Source organism: Lathamus discolor, chromosome 4 (genome assembly GCF_037157495.1).
Source record: "Lathamus discolor isolate bLatDis1 chromosome 4, bLatDis1.hap1, whole genome shotgun sequence".
Taxonomy (NCBI): Eukaryota; Metazoa; Chordata; class Aves; order Psittaciformes; family Psittacidae; genus Lathamus; species Lathamus discolor.
The window spans coordinates 111,929,351-111,953,327 of NC_088887.1; the positions used below are offsets into that span (position 1 = coordinate 111,929,351).

The following is a 23,977-nucleotide window of genomic DNA, read 5'->3' on the forward strand; positions in this document are numbered from 1 at the left end:
CAGGCCTATTTACAAAATCTGGCCCATTGTTTTGTCATGTCTGCTGTGCCCATATGAAGGAGGGGGATTAATCCATTTTTCATCTTGATTATGTTTGCCTTGGTGTTGATTGCAAGAAGCTGGGGCATCCAGTAGAAACTACACACTTAAAATGTATCTCCTCTGCGCAAAAAGTATTAAGCATCTTGCAGTGGTAAAGATTTAAATGATGTAGTCAACAATTTAGGTCTCCTTATCAGTGTAAACAGATATGTACAGATATATCATTATTGTATATAGGCTAGATAAGGTTGCTTCTAATAGTAAGACTGTAAGATTCTTGTATGTCAATGGTTTCTGTAGATATTAAAGCTGTTAGGCAGCAGATCCTTGTTGATTAGTGCCAAGCTTTTCCCAAAGCAAAGCAACAGGAATTTCATCTATATATAAAAGCATGTACTATGATCAAAAGATGAAGTATGACTTTTCCATCAGAATGTCATTTCATTTTACAGTTTCAAGGCTTGCAGGCTAGATTCAAAGACCATTATGTTAAAATACCTGAAGAAATTTCTGCTGTTCTACAAATAGAACGATCTTCTGACAAGGTCCTATCCATCAACACCTGTTTCTTTGATAATTTACACACTCTTTTTAGGCCAAGAAAATAAAAGTGTATCAACTTTGCCAGTCTGACAGTTGGATTAATCTCACCTATCTTTAGCTGTCTGTTGAGGCTAAACTTACCATTAAATGTCCCTCTCTGTTCCACCAGTAGGGTTAGACACCTTTGGTAGTGATTGATCCAGCCCTTCCTAGGTGCAAATTTTGGAATGTGAATAATTGCAGCCTTGACATTATTTACCTTCTTGGTTTAGAAGAGTCTAGAAATCTAACAGCTCTAATGAGCTGTTTAACTTATGGGTGGTTGAAATTAGATGAAATCTACCTTAAATGACCAAATTAGCAAACACATTTTAAACTGTTTCTTAGGGTTAAAACCCTTGCGACCAACTTATTTTTTAGCATCCAACTTTTTCGTTCTCTTAAATATTTTGAGCATGTGTCATTTATCCTAGTTAAAGTATCACCCAATCCATTCAGTATATGTCATATGATGGCACTGTGAGACAAAGATGTCCTCCTACACTAAGGACCAAAAAGAACTTTCTGATGATTTTTTTTCTTTTTTGTGTGTCAGTGGAGAGGAGGCTGGGAAAAATCCTCCACTGCTAGGTGGGTTTGCTTGAACGATTAGCTCTTTTTAAAGTGCCTGAACACACAGATTCACACAGTAATTAAATTCCTGCTTTGGAAATGACTATTCAAAGAAAACAATAAAAAATGGTTTTGATTAAATGCTTCATCAGCAATGAAATGCAACATTTTATTGGTGAGGGAGCAGCAGCTTATGAAGAAGTACATTAACATTAATATCCCTTCTCTGGAATCTTAGGGGAATGGTACAGGGTTTATTCTTCTATTCAGCAACTCTAGAAATTCCTATTTACATGGTTTATACCACCCCCTCCCCCCCCCAGTAAAACACTTCAAGTTAGATGTTTTCTCACAAATGACACATGTTCTCTTCTAACCTGGACCCTGAGCAGTACCAAAGTGAATTCACGTGATGCCTCAGGGCAGAATTCGGCTCACAAACCCTTTCCCCAATATAAATTGCATTGGAAACTAATCTGAATCTTTGGTTTTCATTTTTACTTCATCTAATTCTATCTCCTTTTGCTGATGAAGACTCACAGAGGTATAAAATCACAGAATCACAGAATAAAAGAATTTGCAAGACACCTTTGGAGGTCATCTAATTCAACCACTATTCAAATCAGAACTAACTTAGATCACAGTGGAAGGCCTTAAATGGGAAGAGAAAAGGAATTTCAGCCTTCAAATTTGAGGCTTCTTTATGTAGAAATGCTTCGTAGCACCTTGTTCCACATTCAGGAGAGATGACTGCATGCTAAGGCTGTAGTCCAGGGATGTACATGTGCAATGTTCATCACGTTGGTTATGATTTAATTGAATGTCTTTTAGACAAACCACATGATTGCTTTACTCAATAACTATTTATTTCTCTGTCACAAGGAATTCAATGTTTGTTACTTTATTACTGTATTTCTCATTCACCTTGTATAGTTGCTGAGTCTTTTTCTTCAGGCAGGGTGAATAATTCTAAGTTTATGAGTAAGAAATCTAGGAAATTCTCATTAAAAAAAAGCTAAATGTTCATTTCTCTGAATGTTGTTCAAATATGGGGGAAATATATCCTGTACTTTAGTTCTATAGAACACCTTGTGAAATTCAAAGCGATCTATATTTTCCTATGAGCAGGTCTGTTCCTTGGCAACAATTCTGTAGTGAGCTGTACTGTCATATGTCCCCTTCCAGAAAGACACTGTGATATTTATAAATCTATCTAAGAATACAGATAACCCACACACTAAAGCATATGTCAGGGCAAAGCTGTCAGTCCTGTCTACTTACAGTTCTCTGAAGGAGCAGAAAGGCACATTGACTCACCAGCGTGTGGCCCTGATTTCAGACCTCTGAGCTCTGTAGAGTCTATTTTACATTAATAAATTTTACAAATAAATGCCCCTGTGTTGCGTATGCTGAGATTTAGAGATAGCACTGTTGTAGAAGCTGCTACAAAATATTAGAGCAGGTAACATCGTACAGAATTTGACACATTCTCTTTAAAAGGATCTGGCAGTGTGTCATGGACTGGCAGCCATGAGAGGTGTCTTCTTCCTTTCTGAAGGATGTTGCAAGGGCAGAAGGGAGAAAGTCCTTGTTGAAACGCAGACCATCATGGGTATGTTAGGGCAGAAAGTGAGGAGTGCTTCATTTATCTGAGAAATGGTAGTGTACAGATACCCATGTGCATTATTGAAAGTGATGTCAAAAGTCCTGATCCAGCAGAACATTTCCTATTGTACTTAAATGTTTTGCTGGGACATCCATGTGTCTGGAATTATTTTCATACATCTACTACTTCATGTCAGCCCTGAGCTCTGCTATCAGCTCAGCACAAAGACTTGACCTTCTGCCAGTCAGTCACATTATTAAGGCTTGGAAAGCTCCAGGCTGGCTGTGTGGGGCATTATTTCTCCCCATGATTGCTTTCCAGACTGTGTCACCTAATTCCCAGCCTGCCCTCACTTGTTCAGCTCACGTCTGTGTAAGGCAGGCACTTCTGTGATCATGAATTTTGAGTCCTTCTGGATGCTGTTAACCTGTGAAGTAATCAGACTTCTCTTTCTAGCATGGGAGTATTTTTTTCAGAGTCTGAGAACTGTTTACTAAGGTCCTTCTCTCTGTGTGTGCAGTCTGAAGAATGTGTACAGCTACTACTCCCATGAAATATTACTATAGCTCATATTTCAGGAGGAGCTGTGAATGACAAACACCTTTCCTCTACAAAAAGGATTTCTTTTGGCTCAGGAAATCCCTGAACTAAACACTACTAGTGGCAGAAATAGTTTTGAAAATGAGCATGTATTTTTGCCCTGTGCTTACCATAACACAGGTTACACATAGCTTCGGTTTCAATTGGAATGTTTGCTTGCATGTTGTAACATCAGCTACTCTTTACTGGAAGACAAAAAGAGAGGTACCCACAGACTCCTTTCTCCAACTCTGCCTTTCAATACTGTCCACAAAGAACCTCTTCAGCTCAGAAATCAGTCTTCACTGTCACGTACTTTTCCATTTCTTCATGCTGTCACCTATCAGGAAAGATGTCTCTCATGTGTCCTTTCTCTAAAATAAACACAGGTTATGCTTTTAAAAATCAGTTTGTAAGCCCTTGAACAAGATTGCAGATATTTTTGCACAGCAACGTGCGTAAGAAGCTTGAAGAGTAATTAAAAAACCAGTTAATTCTCCTTTCAGGAATCGTTACAGCTTGAAACATTGTTTTATGGTCTAACTAATAAAGGAAGATTTTTAAGTCTTGTAATGCAATGTCTCAGTTTTGACTGAAGGGAAATATGAGGTTTAATGTGTTCTGTTGGCTATCAACATGCAGACATATTTTGGTCAAAAATCTTAGATTTGAGGAGATTTTATGAAATTTTCTTGAAGAGACAAGTACTACTTCTCAGACTGCAGAATGGTGTCTTGCCACTTGCATTTTAATGTCAAAGCTTTTTTCCTTGAAAATTCTGTGGGGAAATGAGAGGAAAAAGAGAATGCATTTTTCAACGGGGTTTCAAAAGAAAAAAAAGCTTAAGAGCTTTGAAGATAAAGCTAATTACTGGATCTGCTTATTGTGAACATACTGGTTAACAGAAAAGACTGTTGAGGAATAAATTAGCAAAGATGAAATTTCCTTCAGGCGCCCCACTTCACTCCTTTACTTTTTATAAAATATTTTTGCATCTTCACTGTACAGTGAGTGTAGATGGGTTGTGAGTTTTCAATGTTGCATTTTCTTTCATCTCACTTGGATTAGGCTTTATTTTGATGGAAGAATGCTGTTTTCAGTATCGTGCCTAAGAAGCCATTGGGGCTATTGGAAGTGATGGAAACTGCACAGCAAAAATTAAAAATCATGCTTTGGCAATAAGGAGGTGTAAAGGGATTACACACAACTCTTCTAAGATTCAGTACATCAGAAAAACAGAACAGAGCATTCTAACTTTTCTGTCTTATCCCAGCCTAGACTATAGTTCTCACTGATACCACTCCTGGCATGTTCCCCCATCAGAGGATGATCATAGCTCCAGTGCTCCTTATCTTTCCCTATGAACCTTCTTTATTTATTACTATTGTACAAAACCACTATCCTTCCTGTCACCCAGCTTTTAACCATTTCTGCTCCCTGTGCTTTATCCTATAGGCAATATCCAAATACTGCTACATTTTCTTTAAAATTTTTGGAAGCTTCTTTTCCTTTCCACATAGCTATCTTTCCTCTCAGCCTCCGTTCATCAATGCGGGCTGTTTTTCTGTTATGCTTCTGACACTCACATCAGCTTTTCTCCACCTTACTATTACTGCAGCTGCTGCAAAGACAAAATTAATTAATCTCTATCCTCCCTGTCATTTTCCACTCTAAATCTTTCTATTGCAGCCAATTTAAGTTCCTCCTCTTTATCTAAAAGGCCTTTCATTCATGTTTCTTCATGTTTCGTTTCCCATTGTGACTTCTAATATTCTGCTCTAGAAATGTCATTTGCCTTTGTCCATCTCTTCACTGTTCTGTAAATATGAGGGTCTCGTATTTTCTGTTTTTTTTTGTTTCAGGTTTGTTTGTTTGGTTGGTTGTTATTTTTGTCATGGCAGTCTTGTCTTTGTGATAGTTTCCAAAGAGCTGTCTTTCCATTTGCATGCATAATGTTTCTGAACTGTACGTCTCAGTTATATGCTGCCCTTTTATATTCTGCCAAATAACTAAAGGCAGATGAAGGAGCCATTGTCACAGGTGAAGAGCTTAAACTTTATTAAACTGCTCAATTTAAGATAGTTAATACATGCATAATGTGTTACACATATTTAAAGGACATAAATGAATAAATATTATGGACAAAGAATGCACCCTAGTGTTCCACCTAATTTGTATTTCATATGTTATTAATAATCTTTAATAATCTTTAATTAATAATCTAAACTAATAAATTTTTCTGTGAAAGCATTGATAAGGGCTGCATATACAACAGATCTTGGGAACTGTAAGCGTACATGTATAACAGTTATTATTGTTCTAAGTCGTCTAGGCAGATTTTCATTTGCTGCAAAGTAAGTATGAGCGATTGATGTATCCCAGTAAGTGTCTTGTTAATAATTTGATCACACATTTTCTCACTTCCTAAAAAAAAGGCCTTAAACTGTTATCACCACTTTTCAACTCAGTGAGGAAAAAGCCAGAATAATTTATCTGCAGATGAAGTAAAATCTTGAAAAGGCATTTTTATGAAAAGCATATTTCCCTACAAAGTAATACCCAGCCAATATAATGGTTACTCTCAATATAAGAAAGCGCACTATAGAATACTTCATGGCAATAGCACCACTGTTGCAGACTTTTTTCTTTTAGAGAGCCATATAATGAATCAGAAGTGAGGCTTTATTGCAAGCCATTTGTGGTGTAATTTTGTCTTGTACAAAGCATTTATTGCTATGGTGTAATGGGAAAACCCGCATTAATTTTCTTGCACCCAATGAAAACTTCAGGTTTGACATTCTCATTGGCAGCTGTATGTGGTACGTAGTTCAACCTGCGTTTGTGAGAACATCTGCATTTTTTATTGTAGGAGATTTTTTTTTTAAATGCTCAAAAAAGCTACAGAACGCAAAATGTTCTGTACTCAGCCAAACCAAGGGGTTTTTAAATCTTTCTAGATAGATACACACTATAATAAATAGAAAAGCTATCTTGTTCCTACTGAAAGTCACTCAGTTCAGAAAAGACCTAATGTATGTAGACAATTGGACTTAAAGGTCTTTTCCAACCTGGTTAATTCTACGATTCTATGTACTCCTGAATAAAATTTTAAATATCCATTTATTTTTGCTCCTGGCCTCAGTTTTTCCATGGCAGCTGGCATGGCTTTAGCTTCATTCACCTAAACTTGCAAAGGAAAATACTTTCTGTTAGGGTGGTAAATCAGATTGTACTTTTTTTTTTTTTTTAGCAAGTCTGACAGTGTAATTCCTTGGTTTCTTTGGCACATCCTGAAAAGTCTTAACCACAAAGGCCATTTCCCCAGTGTCTTTTTAAGAAAATCATGAGAAAAGGTCTTGAAAGTATTTACTGTGTGGGTGTGGTTTGGGTTCTTCAAGAGATCTTAAACTTTTGCTACAGAGAATTTGGAAAAACTCATGGATTCAGAAATCCTTGGGAAGTCCTCTGTCACTGAAACAATGAACAATAAAAAACTATGTAGACACTTGCAAAGAAGCACTTCAGGAGTGAAAGCAGAAAAATAAGCAACTACTTTACTTTTCACAGCATATATGGCAAAAATAGATTTTATTTTCATAGTACAGTTTTTTATAGCAGATTTCCCTTCCACTCTGATGTACAGTGTCATTTCCACTTTCCAACAGCAAAAACATAGCTAGTGCTTTTTCTTATAGTTTCAATCTGGCCTTCACATGTGGTTGAATGTACCTTAGAAGAGGTCACAAGTGATTTATTTAATGATTCCTAAATAAATGTGCCGTATTAGTGGAACAGATAGGTGGCATTAACTCTGTTGTTAAAATTGTGTCCAAAATAACTGATCTTTCTCCAGTCTCACAAAACCAAGGCATTGTAAATAAGTTCTTTATTATTTATCAAAAGCTGACAGCATACTTGCTTTTCTGTGAGCAAGACCTTCCCTTTGTAATCTTTTGCTGATGGCAGGTACTGACCTCACTAATACCCAGAAAGGCTGCTTGATCACTTCTTGGCTGCAGGAACACCTTTTTTCACTGGCAATGAACAATGGAATGTAAATGTGAATTGTAGGAAAAGCAGGAGATCTTCATGCCCCAAAACATGACCAAAATAATGTAGGTGTGATGAGTTTGCACAGATGTTCACAGCCAAAGCAAGTTTGTAAGTGCTTCTCAGTCTGATGGGATAGAGTATTTGAAGGATTTCAGTAGCTGCCTTCCAAATTGTAGTAAAGGTTTGAAAGTTCAATTAAATTCAAGTGTTATTTATTCACAAATTTTTAAAAAAAGAAAAGAAGAAAATCCTAGTCTGTAATTAACAGCATTTTTGTGAAGATTTTATGTAGCCTGTGAGAATGTTGTTAAGTAGTATCACACTGAACGCAGAACATGTTCTTAGGTTACACATGGGCTTAGCGTATAGCAGATATAACGCTATGACATGGAGGATATATGGAGATATAACGCTATTGTGACATGGAGGAACAAAATGAAAAGGGTGCTTAGCTGCATGGTAAAAAACTTGAACACATGGGAAGAAATCTATTCAGTGGCATGATGTACGATCCCACATATTTATAGGACTTTATGGACACTGAGGTTATCAAATGCTGGCATTTGTCTTAACATTAAAAAAAATAAATAAATAAATTGTATTAGAGTAAGTGTGTATTGTATTAAAAAATGGGGGTTGAAGGACAAAAGCACAGTGCAATAACTGTGAATTAAGTCAAATGACAGTATTTAGTATTAGTTAAGTCACTCATTCAGACCCCTTCACACCCTCCGTTTTAGTAGCTGCTATTTACTTTCTTTACATTATTTCATATTTTGCAGCAGTCCAGTTGCTATGAGTAAGAATATCCTCAGAAGGCATAAATATTTTCCTTTCATTTTTTTGATGTTAGAAAGTTAACAAGAAAAAAGGACTTTCCTATTTGTAAAAATTATTTTCTTGGCAAACACAATTGATTGCTAAAATGTATGCAGAATAATTCTGTTTATTCACTCTGAAAGAAAATTGGTTGCTGACTCCAAGCTTTACACATCTATGTAATCGCCACATCTCAGACAGTTACAGTGGATAATTGCTAAATTGTCACATTTGGGGTTTTTTTGGTTTTTTTTTTTGTTTGTTTGTTTGTTTATTTGTTTTTTAATTTGCTGGGATCTATTCCTCCTTATTTTGAGGGCAGTACAATTATTTTATTAACTAGTGCCCTGAACTTCAGCGTCTTTACCCCATTGCATTATCTCAGTCTGACAAAGTGAGAAAGACACTAAACCTTGAGTAATTTGGAAGAAAAAATATGAAGAAGATAAAAGTACCATATTCATTAACTCTACTTTGCTATTCTTTCTGCCATTTTCAGAAAATTTGGGTCTTTCAAGCCTGTGTTAGAAGAGGTGGCAAAAATGCCCCCCTATAATATATCTATTTCTGTAATTTGATGGCTGATACTGCAGTAACTCTTGGTGATCCTATGCTATTCTGTTTATGATTCCTCTTTTGTCTGTCTTCAGCAAACATGCACAGAACAAGAAAAAGTTTTAGTGAAAAGATAACCATCTTTTGTTCTTTTTTTTAACATTAACTTCTTTTAACATTAACTCCCATGATTTAAGCTAGAGGAATGGGAGAGCATGTTTTCTTCCCCTTCACTTTTTCTTCTTTGGTTTATTATTTCTTTGAAAGGGTTGCTGTGACTGGCTTGTCAATAAGTGCTAATGACATTACCCTGAGCAGCACAAGAGAAACAGACTGACATGCTTCTCATGTTTTTCCAGATGAGGATAGGCATTCACTCAGGATCAGTGCTGGCTGGTGTCGTTGGTGTAAGAATGCCACGTTACTGTCTCTTTGGGAACAATGTCACCCTTGCAAGCAAGTTCGAGTCAGGAAGTCACCCACGCCGCATCAATGTCAGTCCAACCACGTACCAGTAAGTCCTCTTAGCCTTTGCATACTCTTTTTATTTCAACCTGCTTTGAGTTAGATATTGTAGCTTGCTCTGACCACATCACATGAAATTCAATAGAAAGTTATCAGGGCACCAGGACAACTGGAAAGAGGTGTCGCATGGGGCTGTCAGTCTTTAGTTCTCAGGTTTGCATCAGAATGCTCAAAGGTGTCAGGCAGTGAAGGAAAGAAATCATAACAGGAAGGCCAACCATTCCTGCCTAAAATAACATGGAACGGAAGAAACGGGAGATGTCTCCCAAGGCACCATAATTTTATGCACTATTACAGCTTTAGCCTAATGATTTGAGTTCCACTTGCTAGGCACAGTTCATGGAAGGAAGCATATTCCCATTGGCTCAGAAGGAAGTCTTTAATTTCGCCAGTGAAGCCAAGCTTTCAGAGTTTTTATGCATTCTTGAAAACAAAATTTCTGATGTAGCACTGTAAAGAGACACTTGATAAAAGAATGTTTTTAATGTAGGAAAAAAGACTGAAAATGGCAAAGCACCAGCCCTATAACTTTTAAGAAATTATGCATATAGAGAGAAGGCTTGATTAAATCTGGTTATGAGGAACACCTCCTAAATAAAAAAGAAGTATTCCTTATTGTTCATATTTGACAGCTTGACTATTAGAATTTCTGCTGCTTGCATTGTTACTGATTTACTCACTTTTCTGGCAGGAGATCTCAATCTTACTCTTTTTTCCAGTGTTCTGTATCTGAAGTAATTTTCTGATGTGTGGTTTTGTTCAGGTGTCAGGACTGTTTCTCTGTGTAAATCTGCATGCAATTGCTCAGACAATACCTCTTTTTTTTCTGATACAGAACTGTGAATCTCAGTATTTATTTTGTCCCCATATCTATCTATGTAAATTAAAGTTTAAAATGGAATTTCTTCATCCAAGAATGAAAGTGTCTGATATGCTAAAATATAAATGAGACAGAAGTTACAGTTAAAAGTAATTCAAATTAGTGAATAAAACTGCATTCTTCTGAAAGGGCCATTCACTTGAGATCAGGTTTACAGAAAGGAGCTAGTAGAGCTAATTAAACAAGAGGCAGAAAAACTGAATCACGAAGTGGGCAGAAACAGATTTATACAATTGTCTGTTAGCGTGTGGGAGAAACACAGACCCAGCACAGTATTGAGCAGGTCGAGGGAGGTGATTCTCCCCCTCTACTCTGCTCTTGTGACCCCACCTGCAGGCCTGCATCCAGCTATGGGGGCCACAGCATAAGAATCATAGAACCATAGAATAGTGAGGGTTGGAAAGGACCTTGAGATCATCTAGTTCCAACCCCCCTGCCATGGGCAGGGACACCTCACACTAAACTGTGTCACCCAATGCTCTCCCCAGCCTGGCCTTGAACACTGCCAGGGATGGAGCACTCACAACCTCCCTGGGCAACCCATTCCAGTGCCTCACCACCCTAACAGGGAAGAATTTCCTCCTTATCTCCAATCTAAACTTCCCCTGTTTAAGTTTTAACCCATTACCCCTTGTCCTGTCACTACGGTCCCTAATGAAGAGTCCCTCCTCAGCATCCTTATAGGCCCCCTAAAGGGCCTAAGGAGGCCCAAGGAGGCCCTAAGAAGGACATGGGCCTGTCGCACTGAGTCCAAAGAGGCCATGAAGGTGATCCAAGGGCTGGAGCACTCTCCTTTGGAGACAGGCTGAGAGAGATGGGCTTGTGCAGCCTGGAGAAGAGAAGGCTCTGGGGAGACCTTAGAGCAGCTTCCAATGCCTAAAGGGGCATACAAGAAATCCTGAGAGGGACTTCTTATGAGACCATGTAGGGACAGGACAAGGGGGAATGGATTTAAACTGGAAGAGAGTAGTTTAAATATAAAGACATCCTTCACTATGAGGGCGGTGAGGCACCGGCACAGCTTGCCCAGAGGAGCTGTGGCTGCCCCATCCCTGGCAGCGTTCAAGGCCAGGCTGGATGGGGCTTTGAGCAACCTGGTCTCAAGGAAGTGTTCCCTGCTCATGGCAGGGAGGTTGGAACTGGATGATCTTTAAGGTCCCTTCCAACCCAAATCATACTATGATTCTGTGAATGGCTAAAAGTAATGATGAAAAGGCAAGGAACAAGTTTATTTTGCATGGTTCAAAATTTATGTAAGAAAATAAAATAAACATGCATAGGGAGACTTAGAAAGGGTATTTCAAACCGTACCTCCTGGCATGGTTGTAAGCATTAGAACAGACAGGGAAGAAGTCAGGAAATGACACTGCTGACATGCTGGTACAGTGGTCAGGAGAGACTGCAATTACAAAACACTTTATTGTGTGGTATTATGCAGGGCTTCTGAAGGTGATCTAGGGGGTTTGAACATCATGTCCTACCTAAATAAACAAGGATCTCATTCATCTGTATATAACTTTGCTTAAATATAATTTGTAGGAGTGTATAATTTGCTGTGTATAAATAAAGTGATTCATTGCAAACTTAGGTGTGTTTATAGTTGACCTTATATTTCATCAAATGCTTCTATTTGATCATACTGCGCTGCTGTGTACTCAGTTAATATTTTTATTACCTAAGAAGCAGTGCTTTCCAAAGTAGACAATTCTGCAATCAGTATGGAAATGACAGAATTTTCAATTACCTATTGGCATTTATCAGTATGTGTTTGTGCCTACCATGCCCTCGATGCAAATTGTCATATAAAGTTTTGTGCTTACAAAGTGTGCAGATACTGGGAACACATCTAATACTTATCAGCTTTCATTTTACAGTACTGATCATGCATTATAAAACGTCATCAGCATTCAAATTATAATGGCTGTTATTGGTTTCAGACACTTCCCTGTGAGCCCATAATCAGCCTCTGTAAGAATCAGAGTCTAAAATTATAAATACAAGATTTGGTGTTGCCTAGCAGCAGTAGTGAACCTGGGGCAGCCCTGCTCTAGTTACACCTGCCTGGGCAGAGCTATGTGGTGTGAAACAGCACCTTTTACAGAGGTAGCCTTTGAAGCTGTTGGGGATAAGAGCTGACTTCCGTTCAAAATATCTTGTTCTTTTGACTCAGACAGGTCTTTTGACTGAAGGATTACAGAGCCCCAGTTGCTTTGAATCACTGAGCATTGTAAAATGAATGCACTGGAATGGCACTGGTAAAAATTCCGCTGAAACACATGGAAACTGGAGAGGGAGTGGAGGATCTTACACTGGTCTCAGTTTAAACATGTGGCTGGGAAGGAATAACAAAAGAATAAAACATTCTCTGTTCCTTTAACAAACTGGCAAATCCAGCTCAAGGTTTATTTAATTAATCTGAATTTAATAAAATTGCACTATTTTCTGTACTCAGGAAGTAAGGACAGTGAAATTCATGAGACTCTTCTTTAGCACAGAAAAGAGATTAAATATTTTAAAATTATTTGTTTCAGCCTAAATAATGATTTTATCAGATATTAGTATAATGTACCTACATTCAGCCTGTTTCCCTAGTAGCATTACAGTGCAATGCCTTGGGATCTCTAAGCAGTTATCAAAAGCAGGTAAACATAATTGTTGCTGTTTGTCAAGTAACTATTTAAAATGAATTCTCTTTTTCTTCTTCTTTCCGTCTCTGGTCTTTTCCAGCATGTATTTCCCTTGTGGAGAAGGTGCTTCTGGCATCAAGTGCTGGGTGCAGATATTTTCCATTATTACGTTCTGGGCAATAAACCTGGCTCCTGAGCTTAGGCAACAATGAACAGCCTATGTCCTACATCCTTATGTGATTTAGGAGAGAAAGCAACCAAGCATACCTTCTTATTGAGCTGGGTAAAGTCACTGCTGGTTTATCTGCCAAAATTGCCCCTCAGCTTTTAAAGTTGATTAAAACCTGCAGAATTTTGAATAGGTTTTTAAACTGTTATCTCACAGAATGTTGTATGGAAGAGGTTTTATTAAAGGTATTAAAAATCACTGATTGACATCCACCATGCTGAGCTGCATTTGATATACAATGCATTGCATTAAAAATATACCTAGTTCTTTCATAATCTTATTACAATTGATGTGTATGAAGAAAAACGCCAATATCTGAACTTCCATACTTAAAAAAAATGTAAAGTGCAATCTGTTGTTAATTAGATTGAGACATAGTCAGGGTTTTGTCAGTCTCCTAATCTTTCTAGTTTGTATTGAAACCAAGGGAAAAATGCAAAGCTACTAGATTTAGAAAGAAGTGCACTGATTTTTGGCATTACAATAGCACATTTATACCTTTATACAGTGTATTTTATGAGCAGCCTACCAATTTTTCTAATGAATGCCATAATAATTATAACCTGAATTCATATGAAAAGAAATGAGCTGCTGTATGCTATCAAACCAGATGCTCAGCTGGTGAAGTGACCAGTGCTTGTTGCCACAGAGGGAGGGCTCAGCAGTCCATCGGGAGACAGAATTTGTATAACCCGTCTGGGAAGCCATTCATTAAATTTTAGCTACAGTTTTCACAGTTCTCTAAGAGTCAAGGTGGAAAGAGACTTTTCTCTGTTGATAGCTATCCCTGTGAAAGATATTTATAGAAGATTGACCTGGCCAGTTTGCTTTTCTTGGTGTATGCTATAATTAGGAAGGCAGTGTGCGTTCTCCCTTAGCGAAGTGCATTGTATTTCTTTCAGAAATACTGTTCAAATTGTCTATAGAAAACAATTTTCCTGAAAGAAGTTTGCATTGAAGTTCAATTCTGAGTGGGTGCTTTTTTAACTCAGATTCAACAAATTGCCAAATCCCATCATAACATGACTATTATTTATAGTATGTGGAACTTCATTATACAGAGGTTAAAATGTCTATATGCAAATGCAAAGCTGAATAAGTATTTAGCTGTTGTTAAAACCTTACTTGAATACAATATTCATGTTACACAGTTTATTGATCAGCAAATGCTGTAATTGTCATGTCTCATATCTAATTAGATATGAACATGGTTTTGAAGTTTATTATATAATACATATTTTATATACATATATATGTATCAGTTTATGGCACTTAGGAACTGTGGTGGAAGGTTCATGTTGTGGAGGGCTTGAAGACAGAAGGGAACAACCTGTGCAGGTGGAGATAACCTCGCTTCTCTCTGGGGAAGCTGATGCTCCTGAACTGCTCCTACAGTCAGGTGACAGCAAGTAGCAAGGTTGGCAAGCAAGAGGAGGACCCTGGCTGAGGACAGGCTGCATCACCACGGGGATCAGTTGCTTCCTCCTTACTATCTGTTGATTCTGGAAAGATTTTGCCTGACTGCATGGCCTGAAGGTGGCCTTTAAAACAAACGTGGTGTTAAGGGCAAGGGAAAAGCCAGGCCCCTGAGCACTCCAAACTATGCACTGTGCTGGGCTTCTGCAGCCGGAGAAACTTGATGGCATTTGCTGGGATTTGCCGAGTTTGCTGGCATGTGGCAACCTGTGGTAGCCATATCCAGCAAGCACTAGTCACAGCAGTGGGGACAGTGGGGAGGAGGTTTCAAATGTTTCCAGGCATTGCTCAGGCAACGTTCTCTGAAGCCCTCAGGGTGTAACTCAGGGTGTTAGAGCATGCTGAAGCTTGGTGAATGCTTCCTCAGCACCAGTGCTAGAAATGAGTTAGCACATGTGCTAATAATTTATTCTTTCAGCAGTGAAAGTACAGTTCTCAAACTATATTGTCTTTTTCGTATTTCTGATGGAGTTGCTACTCCAGGCTGCTAAGTAGCTGCTCCTCTTACTGTCTTATTCCTCCCTTTCAACAGATCCAATTTGTGATTGCATCTTGTTTGGGAAAAGATGGAGCAAGCTGGCCCACTTTTACAAAAGAATTCATTAAATATTTGCAACCATCCTTTCTACTGAGTCTGAGAACACTTTTTATGTATGAGTTTTAGTTAATCTTCACAGCATCCAGTGATAAGTACAAAGTTCTGCCATCTCAGAGATGGAGAGATAAAGAGGTCTACTGCTTTCCAATGGGCATGGACAGAGCAAGAGCCATGTGGAAAGCATGCTTTCAGCATAGAGGTCATTGCAATAAATTATTCTTCAGTAAGAAGTCTTTGTTAGTTCATTTTCTGAATATAGCAACTCAGTGTTGGAGATGTGACTGTTTCTTGCCAAAATAGTTTGAAATAAAATTACCTATCATACCACCCATGCAAAAATGAGCTACAGCTTTTAAAAGCCTCTTCAAGATTCCCACTATGATCCCAATTTTCACTCATGCACAGACCTCTTGACCTTGAAATCCTTCTTTTCTTCCACTAGAAAATAACCACATTTTCTGTTTCTGTACTAACACTTTTTTTTTTTTAATGAACAAACGGAAAATAATAAAAGAAGTGGGATAATTCTCAGATACCATTTCTTTTTGTCTAAAAGCTCCAGTATTTCCACCAGGGAAGGGACAGAACAAGAATTTAAACAGTTCTGGAAGATTTTGACTTAGGAAGGAAGGTGTTAACAACAAATCAGCTTTAAGAAATTCTTCTCCTGAAACTTCAACAAAGAAGACAAGCTGAGGGCAGACGTAGTTCCAGGCAATTTATAGGAATGCTTAGGTATCCCGATCTTCACAATATAAGCACTGAATTTTAAATTGTATATCCAGCCACTTGAGTGGAACACAGAATTTTGAGCCTTTGAATAACTTACTATAAGGATATAGAATAGAATCATGGAATCATAGAATAGTTAGGGTTGGAAAGGACCTCAAGATCATCTAGTTCCAACCCCCCTGCCATAGGCAGGGACACCTCACACTAAACCATCCCACACAAGGCTTCATTCAACCTGGCCTTGAATACTGCCAGTGATGGAGCACTCACAACCTACCTGGGCAACCCATTCCAGTGTCTCACCACCCTAACAGGAAAGAATTTCCTCCTTATATCCAATCTAAACTTCCCCTGTTTAAGTTTTAACCCGTTACCCCTTGTCCTGTCACTACAGTCCCTGATGAAGAGCTGCTCCCCAGCATCCCTATAGGCCCCCTTCAGGTACTGGAAGGCTACTATGACGTCTCCACGCAGCCTTCTCTTCTCCAGGCTGAACAGCCCCAACTTCCTCAGCCTATCTTCATACGGGAGGTGCTCCAGTCCCCTGATCATCCTCGTGGCCCTCCTCTGGACTTGTTCCAGCAGCTCCATGTCCTTTTTATGTTGAGGACACCAGAACTGCACACAATACTCCAGGCGAGGTCTCGAGAGCAGAGTAGAGGGTCAGGATCACCTCCTTCGACCTGCTGGTCACGCTCCTTTTGATGCAGCCCAGGATACGGTTGGCTTTCTGGGCTGCGAGCGCACGCTGCCGGCTCATGTTCATTTTCTCATCGATCAGCACCCCCAAGTCCTTCTCTGCAGGGCTGCTCTGAATCTCTTCTTTGCCCAATAGTCTTCTTTTACCATAGTGCTATAAGGGAAATCCACAGAACTGATGGATTCAGTTTTTTCATTCAGTTTGCATTCAGTTTCATTCAGTTGCATTCAGTTTTTTGGATTTCAGTTTTTTATTCATATAAAAACTGAATAGTTTTTATATGCATATTGCTGAACTGTGGAGGTTGTGTAACTACAATTTAAGCTCTACAACTATAGGACAATCCGGGGACATTATGTAGAGTTTAAGCTGCCATAAAATTTCCTCAAGGTAAAGGATAGATTATGGTTTCAGACTTTCAAAACAGGCAATCCGACTTCATCACAACAAAATATTCTGATAATGGTCCACAGGGTGAGGCAGACAGCCAGAACTGGGTGCCACCACCCAGGAAACCTTCTAGACCAGAAGGTTTTGTACTGGCTCTTCCCCTGAGCCAGAGGGATAATAATGAAACTGATTGTGTGGCTCAGCCACTGAGAGTGTGCATTATTCATTCAGCTCCTTGGCAGAAGTATCTGTCGTTCTTTGTACCCACGAAAATGACAAGAAGAAGCTTATCAAGGACTGTTGATCTCGGCCATGGCCATCCACTGCTACTCTCTTTTTTAACCTAAGAGTTGGTCTAAATTTAGAAGGGAAGGCTTGTGTATAAAAATGTCCTCACTGCTATGCACTGAGGATTAGCAGATAACTTATTTACATAGTATACACAAAGCTCTAAGAAATCTGAACCATTACCTCTTTCTCAACCTAGGAAATCAAATGTCAGGACCAATATATTTAAGGAATCTGAAGAACTTGTTCTTTAGTAGAGTGTTAACAAGAAGACATTTTTGTCCTGATTAAAGTCTTTCTGGTAGCAATATTACAAGAGATAGCAATTTATTTATTTTTTTCTTAAAACTATAAGCTAAAGTCAGTGGGATAGAGTATGATCATAAGTAGCTTCCATTAGCATTTGGTAAAGAGGTTTTCCTGTCATGCTTGCTTGGTAGCTTGTTATCCCAGTAAAGGTTGACTAGCCAATTTCTTACGGTATGAGGCTGATTCAAACAATATACCTAATATAGGAATGTGGGTTCTATCGCAAGTCACAGTAGTGGAGGGATTTCCAAAGGAGTAATTGCTTACTCACCCATCCCTCCTGGAGCATTTACTTGCAACCAACTTAAAATTCACAAAACAAATGAATATAAGACCTTTAGTTAATATCTTGCACTTTTGTTCCGTGAGGAAAATAGTGCGAAATATCAACTAAACTCAGTGCCAGCCCTGAACTGAATCAAAGAACATATCTATATTTTACGGTTTCAGACTTGTGTAGCTATCATTACAATTAGGTAATGTTAGGCTCTGAACAGGAAACCATTGATTTCTAGCAAGGCCAGATGCTCCATAGCAAAGAGTCAGTTTGAAGAAGAGTTGCAGATTTAGCTCAGAAAGTTGTAAAAGTTCAACTGTTGCATGCAGAAAACTAATACGGAAAGCATCAAAGAGTTATTTCAGTTTATAAAGCCTGTAGTTTTAAAACTCAAAATATTTACTGCAACTATTGCAGAGAAGAAATAAGAGAAGCTTCTCTGTAGAGGGCTGTACAAACTCTCATGCAATTTAGAAAAGATTACAATATTTTGTTCATAAATAGATTATGACATTCAAACTGCATGCTAAACAAAGACTGCCACAGAAGTTCAAAGGCAGAAACATTGTTGGATTTGTAACTAACTGATTATTTAAAAGCTGGGAAGAAAATGACTTTATATTTCAATGAGCTCACACAGATTGTCTCAGCCAAAACCCATGAAAAACATTCAGTAAAGAAGTGCCTTTAGATGCACTGAGAATCCTGGAAAATTTGCCTGGCAACAGGATTCATTCATTCATTTAATTTCCAGAAGTAATCTTTTGAGACATTAAGTAAGCAACCTATTGCAAAATCCACTGAAGCCAATAAAGATCTTCCCACTGGTGTTTTTGATCTTCAAATTGATTGAGAGAAAGAATAAATGTCTTGGGAATGGAAAATATGAAGAATACTTTTGTATATCCAGCTGTGCTCAGAATTTACCATTACCTCAAAACTGCTCTTTTCAATGCTGCAAGGGATTGAATATGCCTACTCAATTTACTGGAAACAAAAAGAAAATGTATAGAGTTATTTTCTTTATTTTACAAGTCCAACAAGTTTCAGGGAATATACTTGATAAAGAGGCCCTAAACTTTCAGATCTACCCAGATACTTCATTGCTTCATGGCTCCTGTGAACCTGTATCCCTTTTTGACCCCAACCAGGAGTCCCAGATTAAACCCCTGTGTATCTCTGATGAATAGTGTCAGATTTGATTCTGGGTTTTACTGAAGCTGTATTTGCTGTGTTTGAAATACAATACTACGGAGTACAGGAAGGGCACAAAGTGACCACCCTGTGAGAGCTTCCAAGGACTGTCACCTTCATACCTTCTTTCCAGCAGGAGACCTGGTGATAGTGGTCACCCTGAAATGTTGATTTCTGCACATCTATCCAAGACTGGCATGTTTTAACTGAGCCAAATGACACATTATGGATGAAAATAATTATGAATTTGATTCCCTCTCTGATATATGACTTTCTGAATCCTGACACTGATTTTCAGAGAGTGTGGTTATTTGAACCATATCCTTAGCTTATCTGAGTCACCAGATCTCCTTGAAGTTGATGCTAAGTCAATATGTATCAGCCAAGGATCCTGAGGCTTTTTTAGGTGTAACATAACACTTTCAAGTAGTTTTTTATTTAGGAATATGTAGGATCAGTCTCTTCCAGAGAGATGTTTCTTTACTGTGGTTTACAGGTTTTATGTCCTTTTGTTTGGTTGTTTTTTTTCCAGGCTTTTGAAAAAGGAAGAAAATTTTATTTTCATCCCTCGTTCCCGTGAAGAGCTTCCAGAAAACTTTCCAAAGGAAATTCCTGGGATCTGTTACTTCCTCGAGGTCAGAAGTGGTCAGAAGCCGCCAAAACCCTCCATCTCATCTGCCAGAATGAGAAAGGTTTCTTACAACATTGGCACCATGTTCCTCCGGGAGACTAGCCTATGAGGCCTGCTGCAGATCAAAGACTTGTCCAAAAAGCACAAGCCCAGAACTGGGTCATGACAGGGGGGGTGGAGGTTCTTTCTGTTTCACTGCCATGTTCTGAACAAGCAGTGAAAGCTCCATGTAATGTCAGGCAATAATCATTTAAAAAGGTGGGTGATCGTTGTCAGTAACAAAGTGGAGATAGGGAAAAAAAATTAAACAACATACTTCCACTTCCAGAGGAATTTCTTTCATAAACTTCAGTCTGGCCCCTCTACAGCAAACAACCAACAAAACAGAGAAAAATCCCAACTCTCAAATTAGAGGTTGGTTTTGTTTTGTGCAGAAAAGATGATGGTTCTCTGTAGATTTGCACCAGCTAAGCAGAATTGAGAGTCAGTTCTGATTATGCATTCCTACATTTAATGTGTTCGTCGGTAAGGTAATGATGTTTTTTAACTTTATGAACAAACATTTCATACATATACTGTAGACCTGTTGTAACCTTCCTGTCAGGAGGAATTATAATTCAATACAAATATTGTAGTAATTTTACCTATTTTTATACATATTTCACTTTCTGGATTATTACATTCCACATACTGTAAGCTGAGTGAATTTAGATAGCTTTCAGAAGAAGCTACTGTATATTTCATACATTCTACCTATCAAACCTTACTGTTATACAAGTGGGAAAAGTCATTTTTTGACTTTTTTGGCAACAAAAATACCAATATTTTACAAAAAAACACACACCACTTTGATAAGTCTCTTTACCTGATGTTTGTGCAAAAGCTTTAGGTGAGCATTGTCTTGCTTCTATAAAATAATGTTCAGTATTTATTTGTCCTACAGTGCTGTATGTCCAGACATTCCAGGACAAGTGTAGAAGGTCTGTGTGTTGACAGAGAAGTTCTGCTCTGTGGAGCTTGTTTCCCACTAAATGATCAGCCAAATTGAATTTTGGTAAAAATCCTGGACTTTTTAAGAAACTGATCTTATGAAAACTTATTCTGAGGAATTCCAGAAGACACTGGGAGCTCACTGGATACTGTTTTTCCATATTTATTTTTTTTAATAGGACTTGTGTTCCTATTGAAATAATAATTGAAAATCCCACCTCTTATTAATAATGCTCTTCTGGAAATTTCCTCTATTACTGGATTGGCTGAAAGGTCCCCTGCTTTAATGTAGACCAAAAAATAATGAAAAGGGGAAGGCAGTACTTCCTAAGGTTTCATCCAAATGGCAGCTCAAGATTTAGATGAGTCCATGTCAATTAAAAAAAAAAAAAAAGGATAGTTCTTTGCTGTTTAAAATTAATATAGCTTTATTTTCTTCAATGAATTTAATGAATTCAATTGAAACAAGATGTGGATCTGTCCCCTAATAAGCACATTTTCAGGCATTTTCTATTTCTCAGGTGTTCCTTTTCAAAGCTAATAGCAGCCAGGTTTCTTCTGCAGGCGTTCTTCCTTATGGTCATTCTAAAGTGGGCCAATGTAGTTGTGCTGTTGCAGACTGTTAGTTGATACTTGTGCAGTGATTCCAAAGTGTCTTAGCTTTACATGGATTTGATCAAAGTTCACTGAAGTCTAAGGTAAGACTTTGAACAGCACTAGGAGGCATGAGATCTGCATTTCTGTGATCCAGAACAGAAATTGTAGTAGTCATAACTTGAGGCATCTTTTGAAAATAAGTGAATTAGTTGCACCACATATCCAGATTATCCAATTATACCTTTCTGTGGAGGGAATGACAGTGTTGTATTTCTTCCCTTTAAGCAGTGGCCCGTTTCAGAGTGGAAACAAGTCAGAATGACACCGCTAGCCTGTGCTGAACATGTTTCAGGCTTCCTTTCCTTGAGGCCTTTCTGGATGAGAAAGCATTTTCTTGAACCTATATAAACCTCAGCATGTAGAGGACATCAGAACGTATTATGTAGGGGTGGTATTTTTCTTGCCTGAAGAGGGTGGATGCATGGGAATTAGCCTAGGAATGTACTTGAATGGAAATTCCCTTACTTTCTAAAGGAACACTGATGTTAAAGATTTCTTCCACTGATATTAGTGCATCCTTGGGTTTGGAGGAATTAATCTTTTATCTGCCTTGATAAACAACATCTGCAACTCTACTGCCTATCTGAGAAATGACTTAACAAAAACTGTTTGAGCGTGTGTTTGCAGAATTTCCATCCAAACTACTGATCTGAGAATTTTCTGTGTAGGATGACACGTCTTAGCCTATAGCCATTAGTTTATATTTCGACAGGATGTAGCATGCATTTTTTTCCCGGGAACACCAGTGACAATGCAAGAATCATAAATAAAGCAAAGTTCATGTTTCACCACTGGAAGGGGAGCAACACATTTGTTCCTCTGATGTAGAATTTACACTCCTCTGTTTCTTCACGTATCTGCAAGTAGCAACATCTGCTGTCTTGAGTTTCTGTACAAAACAAATCTACCCTCTCTGAAGATAGAGGAAGGTGATATGCATATTACCTGTACAAGGCAAAGTGTGATGTGAGGACCCTACATGGGGTCATCAGTCCCTTTGCTGCAAACTTTTTCTGTGCAGCTTCCCTCTGCTCCAGGCTCGCAGGGACTAGACACCATGGACTGACCACAGATGCAGTTCCAGTGGCCAACTTCTCATACAGAACTCATGATGCCTAAGTAAGCAGAGGCACCAGTCATTCCCCCTGTCTTCCCTCCACATCAGCACTTTTTACAGACGATGTACCACATTTTTCCATCTGCTTGAATTCCCCATAACACAGGATCTTCTGTGATGCAGTGCCTAGAGGGTAGGAACCCAGAGCAAGAAGGAAATAGTGATGGAAGTGGTAGAGTGGTAGATAAATCTTGTTCTGCATCACTCTGGTAATATCTACCATTCAAAGACAAAAACATATGCATGGGAGAATTGCTGCTAGCAGGACTGTCGAAGTGTGGTTTTCTTGCAGGATCCCACAGGATATTTATTTCTTAATTCCAAAGAGATAACAGTCATTAACTGTGGTTGTGGTTTTGGCTTCACTACTCATTCCCACATCCAGTTTCAGAACTGAGTCTGTTTGGAAAGGCATTTTGGAGCCTGGAAACACGCCTCTGCAAATAGAAAGCTAAAGCTTTTAAAACCTTGGAAATCTTGTATGGAAATTGCATATTCCAAAAAAGAAATCTTTGTACTTGAGTCATTAGCCAGTCCTACTGCAGTTCATGTGTGTGCATAAGCCATTTCACAACGCTGTCTCCTCCTGTGCATACAGTGTTCCCTGTGAAGCCCAACGGCAGTATGAGGTACATGACTACCTTTTATCTGTTTTCCATTAACGTCCCTCTTTAATTTTTTCCTGTATAAAGCAAACAGTGCAGAACTATGACATGTTGCATGCATTTAAAAGTATCAGCACTGCTCTGAGGCTCAAACTCAATTGGTGGTAATCAGTTTCACATTGTATATTTTTTCCACTGAATAGATCCTTCTTCCAGATGATTTAAAAATAAATGAAAAAAACCCAAACACCCAGAACTGCTGTGCTGAATTACAAATGAGTATGAAACCTGCACCATTTGTTGGGGCAGGTTTAGCCAATGAATGGCTTTCAGATTCTTCAGCTGGCACTGACTGCCTGAAAACTGTCCTGTCACAAAGTCTGTAATTCAAAAGCAGCATTATGAATTTTTGTCATTTTCTGGGTTTTCCTGTTCTAGTCCCTGGCCACTGCCTCACCTCTGCTGAGTGCTCAGAGCTCACTGAAGAGAGCTAATTCCCTGTCCTGATGCAATGTTGGAGCTTCTGGTTTCTGTTTGAAGTTCTGGTTATCTTTTGCAAAATTATACATGTGTAGTGTTAGAAATAGCAACATGCTAATAATAAAAGAAGCATGAAATAGGTTGTCAATCTCAGAAACATTCGGTTCCCTTCCTTCAATGGATAATATGTTATCCATAGTGCTTTAGTTGTATTGAGGGTCCCAGTGGCAGTAGAGGCTGTGGAAGGATTGAGGATTCTGAGTGTGCAGAAGACTCAGGCAGGAGCTGATTGCCCCCTGCTAGTGTTGCATTCTATTTCCTGCTCTAGGTCAAGCTTCTGCTCTTCAAAAGACCTCCACTTTCCTACCCTTAGCATCCTGTATTGACATAGACAGTAATTCCTGTTGTTCTTACTAGCATTTGTGGTTGACATGGCTGCTTATATCTAAAGAATAACAGGGAT

At 38.6% G+C, this 23,977-nt stretch overlaps 1 protein-coding gene across 2 annotated transcripts in view; it reads left to right on the forward strand.

Annotated features, from left to right (window-relative positions):
* GUCY1A2 (guanylate cyclase 1 soluble subunit alpha 2) overlaps window positions 1-23,270 on the forward strand; it is a 151,491-nt gene extending 128,221 nt beyond the window's left edge. For both annotated transcript variants that reach the window (XM_065678665.1, XM_065678666.1), the window contains exons 7-8: window positions 9,169-9,323; window positions 19,567-23,270. In XM_065678665.1, the coding sequence (XP_065534737.1) occupies window positions 9,169-9,323; window positions 19,567-19,774 (363 nt within the window). In that variant the 3' untranslated portion in view covers window positions 19,775-23,270. The remainder of the gene's footprint in view (window positions 1-9,168; window positions 9,324-19,566) is intronic.
* The last annotated feature ends 707 nt before the right edge of the window (window positions 23,271-23,977 follow it).